The following is an 8,856-nucleotide window of genomic DNA, read 5'->3' as shown; positions in this document are numbered from 1 at the left end:
TCCATCGGCCACGAAAACCTCTTTGCCCACAGGCTACATTATGTTGCCTGTCTAAACTCCTGATTTGTAAAGACATGTTACCTTCTTATTTAGACAATTCGATCGACTACTCTCTTTTTGTAGATAAAAACATTTAATCCGATTAATTTTTAAATGAATATTGCAATTAAACGAAAGCGAATTGAGTTGTTTATGTCTTCCTTAAAGATAATTAAATGACAGGTGAAAAGATAAGCTAATAAATTTTATAAAGTAGTTATAAAAAACGGTGAGTATGTATCAATGCACTTAGAACGACCGTCCAGGTGCAAGGTAGAGCGAAATGTTTCCCTGAAAGGTAAAACTCTTCGCGATGCACTTTACAATAATACGTGAAGGAAGTGCACAATTTATAAGTCAAGAAGCTCCAGGCCACCTTGATAATTGCGGCTTTGATTTACTGCTTTTAACTATCTTCCTTTTTGTTGCGAAATCCACCCGTTAGTGTACTGCTTTAAGATATATGTACGGTGTGTGTAAGAATATGTGTATTTGATGTATGCGGAAAAGATGGTATTATGTAACATCTTAGATTTGGAATCAATGTTATGGACGAGAATTGTATTGGTGATCTTGAAGGCAGATGGGATGGGTTTCCCGTAATTAAACAATCGCCCCAAGGTTTCCTTCCAGGAATCAAATACACAATCATATGTTTTAATAAAGAACGTTGTACAGTTTTGGTTTTTATACAGCATCAGGATACCTGCCGGGCAATATTAGTATTAGTAATTAAAGAAATTGGAATTTTAATTATTTTTAAAGCTTATCGAATGCCAAATGGCAAATAATATTACTTCATAAATACTACCTTAAAGGCACAAATCAAATTGTATGATTTGTGTTCGAAATTGTATAACCCCTATCAGGGCAAGATATTTGGCTTACGCGAATGTAAAAAAAATAAAAAAAAAATAAAAATGTAAAAATGAAACCAATTCCTTGCAAGAAACCCAAACGACGATCAAGAAACCCAAAATAAAAACTCATGGCAAGTAGTCAAAAAACGTAAATGTTCAAAACAAAATACCGATCCCAATTTTCCAAGCTCGCCACCAACAAAAATAAAACCAGAATACAGAAAAACAACAGAAAATACCAAAACCACCTCCAATATTCGTATACGGCGTTAAAAACTTTAAAAACATGGTCGATAACTTTGCACAAATTATGGATGAAGGAACCTACTATACCAGAACTCTGCCAAACGACAGTATTAAGAATATTACACATACAATAGATACATATCGTAGACTGATAAGACATTTACGAGAAAAAGAAATCATTTACCATACTTACCAAATAAAATAAGAACGTGCCTACAGAGTGGTAATAAGACGTATCCATCACTCTATACCCACAACAAATTTAACAAAGGAACTAGAAAAAGTCAGCTATAAAGTTCGAAATATAACTAACATTCGACACAGACAAACAAATTATCTTTATTTTTCGTATACCTTAAACCCAACAGTAACAACAAAGACATATCTAACCTAGAATTCTTATGTAACACCAAAATAGCAGTCGAGGCACCAAGTAAGAGAAACCCAATCATCCAATGCATGCGATTTCAAGCATACGGCCATAGTAAAACATATTTCATTAAACCGCACTTCTTCTTAACGTGCCCTATCAAGTCCCCTTGACGTTGGCGATTAACATGGCGAAACTGTCTCTGTCTTGAGCTATTCTAAAGAGTTGCTCAGCTTTCCTCATTCCTGTCCACTCCCTGATATTCTTCAACCAAGAGACCTGCTTTCTACCAATTCCTCTGCGTCCTTCGATTTTACCCATCATAACAGGTTGAAGAATATTTTATCGGTCTCCCCTTACTACGTGTCCAAAATAGGCCATCTTTCTACATTTGATGTTACCAAGCAGCTCGCGAGCAGCATTTGCTCTCTCAAGGACTGCCACATTTGTTAGCATAGCCGTCCATGGAATTTTTAGTATACGTCTGTACAGCCACATTTCAAAGGCCTGCAGACGATTAATGGTGGATATTTTTAATGTCCATGCTTCGACACCGTATAAGAGGACTGACCAAATGTAGCATTTAACCATGCGCTTTCGAAGTTGAAGTTGCAAGTTATCATTACAGAAGAATGACTTCATTTTTAAAAATGTCGTGCAAGCTATCTCGATTATACGTTTTATCTCTTGATCTGGATCTAGTTGTTCAGTAATATGGCAACCAAGATAATTAAAACTGTTGATGGTCATATAATTAAAACTCTTTGAATTATATGACCATCAACATATAATCGTGCATCTTGATGTGCTAAACGGCTAAACACCATGTGTTTTGTTTTTGAACAGTTTATGTTTAGACCAAACTCTCTTCCCACTGTATCAATGGCATTTAAAAGGCATTGTAATCCATTCATGTTATCACTTAAAATAACTGTATCGTCTGCATATCTGATTGTATTTATCAGAATTCCATTAACTTTCACGCCCCATTCCAAATTATGCAGCGCTTCTTTAAATATTCTATCTGAATATAAATTAAATAACAGTGGGGATAGTATACAACCCTGTCTGACACCTCTTTGTATTTTACATATTTCTGTTGATTTTCCGTTTATGCGAGCTGTCGCTGTTTACGCCAGTACTTATAACTTTTCTATGAATCGTATGTCTTGACTATCAACTCCTTTATCTTTTAATATTGTAATTAATTTGTGATGCTGTACTCGATCAAAGGCCTTTTCATAGTCAATAAATACAGCAAAGACGTCTTTCCTTTGATCTCGACATTTCTGCAGTAATACATTTAGTGCAAAGAGGGCGTCCCGAGTTCCCAGTCCATTTCTGAAGCCAAATTGTGTTTCATCCTGGTCTTCTTCACATTTATCTCTGATTCTACTGTGGATGATGCGTAGAAATATTTTCAAAGTGTGGCTCATAAGGCTTATTATTCTATAATCGCTACAGTTTTTCGGACGTTGCTTTTTGGTACTGTTATGAATTCGGACTTTAACCAATCTTCAGGGATATCACCATTCGAATAAACATCATTGAAAAGCTTGACCAGTATTCCAATGTTTTTCTCATTTATAAGCTTTAACATCTCTGTCGGTATGTTATTAGGACCAACGGCTTTCTTGTTCTTTGCTAACTTTATAGCATGCAGTATTTCTGATTTTAGTATTTCTGGTCCTTCACCTTCAACTAAGGTCTCCAGTTCTTCGGGTCTATCATCATTATACAGTTCACTTATATAATTACACCAGGTTGTTCGAATTTCATGTTCGTCTATTATCATTTTTCCCGACGAATCGGTTATAGTATGTGGAGTTTTCTTATGATAAAGACTTCTCTAATTTTTTTAAACATATTAAACGTATCATGTTTTTCATTCAACTTTTCTACTTCCTTGCATTTATCCTCCATCCATTTTTCTTTAGCCACCTAAACCGCACTACTGCGTCAAATCTGGAGGACGATATAATACAAAAGATAGTAAAAATCCTAGAAACGCTCCAGCCAAGTGTGCACTACGCAAACAAGATTATCGTGCTAACTATAAGCGCTGTGTAGTCTACATGGAACTATAAGCGCTATGTAGTCTACAGGGTAGAAAACAGACCTAAGCAGAAACGAGGAAACCAACAGCCTCAAAGAACAACTTTCAACAGCCCACATGTATGTACTGAAACAAATCAGCTAAACACCACTCTACAAAACCATCAAAGAACATATGCAAACGTGACAGCACATCAAGCCAACTATAATTCAAAATCTAAAACTAATATACAACAACAACTATTAACATTCCTAAATGAGTTCAAAAACATGTTCTCATGAGTCAAAATAGTATGATATTAAACTTACTAACACAAGTCAGTAACCAAAGAAATTTTTAAACATACTTGGAGTTGCCACATGGAACGCTAATGGCCTGCTAAACCATAAGCAGGAAATAATTACTTTCTTAAACCAGAATAAAATTAATGTTCTGCTTATTTCAGAAACCCACTTTACCGATATAACTACGATCACACATACGAATCTACACATATAGCACATTTCATCCCGATGATACAGCTCATGGTGACTCGGCGGTAATTATCCGCAGCTTCATATCGCATCATGTATTGTCGAAATATGCAACAGAAAAAAACACAAGCAGCAATCTTCTTCTTCTTCTTCTTCTTTTTATATCGACATGACTCTGTCTGTTTTTCAATGTGCCTCCAGTAAGTTGTCATTCCATCGTTTGCGTGGTTCCTACTGATCGTCTTCCTATTCGCAGCTACAAGCAGCAATCGTTCAAGTGAATGCAACATATCTGCAATGTATAGCCCACCTCGTCACGCAATCTCCACAGATGAATACAAAGCCTTCTTCCAATTACTTGGCAGTTAATTCGTAGCCGGGGGAAACTGGAAGGCTCAAGACTTACAACAACAAAAGGTCGTAATCTTCTAAAAGCAATGACCGAAAACAACTATGATTGCCACACCAACGGAATCCCTACGTACTGGCTGAGTGACCTCAAAAAACTTCCAGATATACTGGACTAATTCATAAGCAAAGGAGTGTCCAGAAACAACTGTCTAAAAGAATCCAGCTATGATTATAAATCGGATCATAAACCGGTTATTATAAGCCTTAGTACCACAGATATAAACAATCCACCACCTCCTCGACTTACTTCAAAAAAACACCAACTGGGCAAATTTTCAATCCTACCTAGAAGAAAACACTAATGTGCGGATCAAATCTACACATGGTATAGATACAGCAGCTCAATTTCTTTACCACACTTTTGCAAAAAGCGGCATGGCAATCTACACCACGAACTGAACGTAAGCCAACACATACCATAAATGTTCCCCTGCACATTCGTCAACTAATTGCTGAAAAACGTCATGCGAGGTAAACCTGTCAACATTCTGGAAACAACATAGATCTACATATATTCAATATACTACGTAGGCAACTTGAAATAACCATTAAAGCCGCAAACAACGAAACCTTCAAACGTTACATTACAAACCTTACAGTAAATGACCAGACCTTATGGAAGGCGACTAAGATGCTTAAGAAACCATACACAACTATTCCTCCCATATGTAAACCAAATGGCGAATGGGCCAGTTCCAACAAAGAAAAAGCGGACGTCTTCTCTGAACATCTAACAAACAGAGCCAGTAGGCCCTGATGAAGAAGTGGAAGGACTAATTAGCGCGCATCAAATGTCCCTCCCAATTAAAAGTTTTACTCCTATAGAAGTACAGAAATAAAGAAACAAACCCATAACCAGGTTATGATTTAATCTCGGCACAAGTACTAAAACAACTTCCTCGCAAGACCATTACTTTGCCATCAGTTATATTTAACTGCATGCTAAGCTTATCGTACTTTTCAAAAATATGGAAATTTGCTGAAGTCATTATGATCCTCAAGCCAGGAAAAGAGTCCAATGAAGTAACATCTTATCGACCCATCAGCCTACTCCCAACCGTAAGCAAAGTTTTTGAAGGATTGCTGCTACAGAGGATATCCGCAGATCATAAATTCCTAACATTACTTCCAAAACATGAGTTTGATTTTCGGGAAAATCACTCCACTACCCAACAAGTCCATCGAATGATAAATGAAATATCAAATTTACAAAGTAAAAATAGTACTATCCAGTAACTATTTCCTCCTACTTAAATCCTACCTATCAAATATATTTCTCTGTAAAATTCGAAGATCAACAATCCAACCTCTGTCCTTTCAACTCTGGAGTCCCGCAGGGTAGTGTTCTAGGGCCGCTGATTTTCTCACTTTACACAGCCGATATACCAGAGACTAATAATACTACAATCGCTTCCTTTGCTGACGACGCAGCAATACTAGCTGTAATTGAAGATTTCATACAAGCCTCACAAAACCTGCAAAATCATCTGAACTTACTCAGTGATTGGTATAGTATATAATATGTAACGATGTTATAAGTGAGTTTAGATGATAAGATAGTACCGAACTGTAAAGTTAAAAATAAATATATTTATATAAATTCGAACCGCTCGTTTTATTTAATCTCGCTACAGTATAATTTTACTTTGACAGTCGTTGACCACTTGATTTGTAACAACCATTTACTAGTATGTTAAGTTGCAGTTATGCGTTGAAAAATTAATCCTACTTTTATAATGTTTACGATCATATAATATGCGTGAAACTAAAAACAGTCATATATTTTAAAATTGTAGTAAGTCGAAAAAACCAAAAGCGATTGGATAAACTTTGTATTTTATGATAAATAAACGTACCTTCAAATTGCATAATAAATATAAAAATGGTACAAAATTATAAAAATGGCTTAAAACGTCGAGTTACTGTTCAAAAAAAAATATGCAAATAATACACAATAATATGGTGCATTAGTTTTATTGTTAGTAAAAATTTCTGCACTTTTAAATAAATGTGTTGGATATAAAAATAATTTTTGTTTTATATGTATGTAATTACTAGGATCCAATTTACTGTTAAATCCTCAGGATTTAAAAAATAACACTTATAACCGTTTTGCTAATTTAATGGATGATGAGAAAAAACTTTTTCGCCAAAGGAAGGTGTCGTTGCCGATTGAATTCCATTGGATTTCACTACTGACTTTTACGTACTTTGATTTGCTGAATCAAAATCTTCAACATGATATTTTTAACACTAATATTTTTTGCTTCTGGAAAACTGCAAATAAGGTATGACGCACAATTAGAGTTTTTGGCAGATCTCAAACGGTAATACCGATAATAACATGTTGATTAGTGTTTATGACACCTAGTACTATCAGGTACTCAGAGCATAAATTCCAGCTAAATCCTACAATAAGAATAACTATAATTTAAAAAACAAAAAAGTCAACTTTTGCGTCATATTCCTGACAGGGGGGTGGGGCAATATGGCGCAGTAGGTGTTGGGGATATGAATTACGGGAAATTACATGTAAACCAAAAATATAAACTCAGAGTGATTAACTTTGCAACTTTTAATGAAATGAGGTGAAATAAAACTGTTTACACAACTGACATGGTGTTAGGGAATTTAACAACAAAATTGAAGTGTCCACGGCGAACATTAGGTTTTGGCAGGATTTTCTTAATTTGTTCCATTTTGACAATGCCGATGTCTTCAGCTAATGGAAACACGAACTGAACCTTTCCTTTCTTAATAAAGTTAACTTCCACGGCATCATTATTAATGCTAATGACTACGCACACATAATATAATGGCTTGCTCTTTCCTGTAACTCAACCAATACGTAGTCGTCGACGTTAACACTTTCTACACATTGGAGGAAATCTTCCTCATCTACAATTTCATCATCGGAGGATTTTTCGTCCCACTCGCCTTCAGATGATGATGGCAATTTTTCATCTAGTAAGATCTTCTTTTTTGCTGGCTTTCGAAGCTTGAATGTCTTCTCCTGCTTTGCAATTTTGATTGCTCGTTTGGCCTTCTTAGATTCTATATTTTCAGGTGTTGTCAAAAGTTGAGCTTGCTGTTTCTTTTTCTCTACGGCAAAGCATCACATTTTGGTACTGGTGACACAATTTGTAGAAGTTTCGGAGGAGTTGCTTTTGTGGTTTTATGAGAATGTGGGTCAGTAGGCTTCTTCTTTGGAGTATTAAGTGAGAGTGAACCAAATGTGCTGGGTTAAGGATCCAAGGTGAGCTAACACTTAAACTACCTTGCTGAATTTGGCCGCTATAAAATATATCGGGAAAGGGGGGGAAATATCGACCACAGGGTAATATCCTTCATTCTCAAATTTCATGTATAGTTTGGTTTAAAATATAAGAAATTTGGCCCGAGGCTGGTGGGATGACCCAATCGACAGTAGTATTATAATAATGAACAACACCTATTGATGTTACGAATCCGTCAATTGTCTTTGCGACGGGTAGCAATAGTTTTGGAACAGCTTACTAGGACCGGACTTTATATATTTACAGAACTGACTCGTTACCTATCAGTGCAAATAAATTGTTAAAATTAAAATTTCTACACAATGCTTCGTATTAAAAAAAAATTTTGCTATACACGAATAAGTCATCTTTCCTTACTCATCTGAAATTAAATTGCTTGGAATCAATTATTAACTAATGGTGAATTTTATGGAGTTATGGAGTTATTGCCTGTTTTATGTCGTTTTCACTTTAAATAAAATGGACTTTCGATAATGAAGATTTCTATTTTTAAATAAAAGAAAATTAAAAAATCATTATCAAGTATATTAGTTAAAGATAAAGTATACCTCTTATTATTATTCTATAGCTCTACATATTATAATTCTCGTGCTAATAGGTATTTAGGTATAATTAAGTATCGTTTATTTATCTAGAAAACATAATTTATAAAACATTATAAAACATATTTAACTTTGACATTTGCAGATTGAGGCAGATATTTTCTTGCATTTAGATCGGTGGTTAGGTCACGAATATTCAAATAAAATGTCGGCAATCGGTGAAGCTAGGGCTAAGTGTAAAACACGTTTACATTTATCTAATGGTGCCAAAGAAATCATTAGGAATGTTTATCAAACAGTAAAAGAAGATAATATCCACAAGGAAACTAAGTTCCTGTAGTTGGCTGTATACCATATATTAAAAAATTTTTAATAAAATCCTTTATAAAAAGGTGTATAAAAACCCAGTCGGGCTATGTTAAATAGACAAAACGTTTTCGGAATAAATATTCCATCGTCAGTGTCAGGTTAATACATGAATGTAGCCACTAAATATGGGGGTAAAAACCCTTTAAAAATTACTAATGAAATTTAGTTTACATTATTTCTTGTATAAAATTAAG

General features: G+C 34.9%; 1 protein-coding gene across 1 annotated transcript; it reads right to left on the bottom strand.

Moving 5' to 3' along the window:
* Window positions 1–2,959: 2,959 nt before the first annotated feature.
* LOC140448748 (uncharacterized) lies at window positions 2,960–3,310 on the bottom strand. Its single transcript, XM_072541859.1, has one exon. The coding sequence runs from the start codon at window positions 3,308–3,310 to the stop codon at window positions 2,960–2,962; it is 351 nt and encodes a 116-aa protein (XP_072397960.1).
* Between the last annotated feature and the right edge of the window lie 5,546 nt (window positions 3,311–8,856).

The sequence above is a fragment of the Diabrotica undecimpunctata genome, chromosome 8, assembly GCF_040954645.1.
Source record: "Diabrotica undecimpunctata isolate CICGRU chromosome 8, icDiaUnde3, whole genome shotgun sequence".
Taxonomy (NCBI): domain Eukaryota; kingdom Metazoa; phylum Arthropoda; class Insecta; order Coleoptera; family Chrysomelidae; genus Diabrotica; species Diabrotica undecimpunctata.
Note: the sequence above shows the minus strand (reverse complement) of the source record. Positions and strands in the feature narration are given on the sequence as shown.

Coding starts and splice junctions, on each gene's coding strand:
- LOC140448748 (XM_072541859.1), bottom strand. CDS start 3,310: ATGATAATAGACGAACATGAAATTCGAACAACCTGGTGTAATTATATA.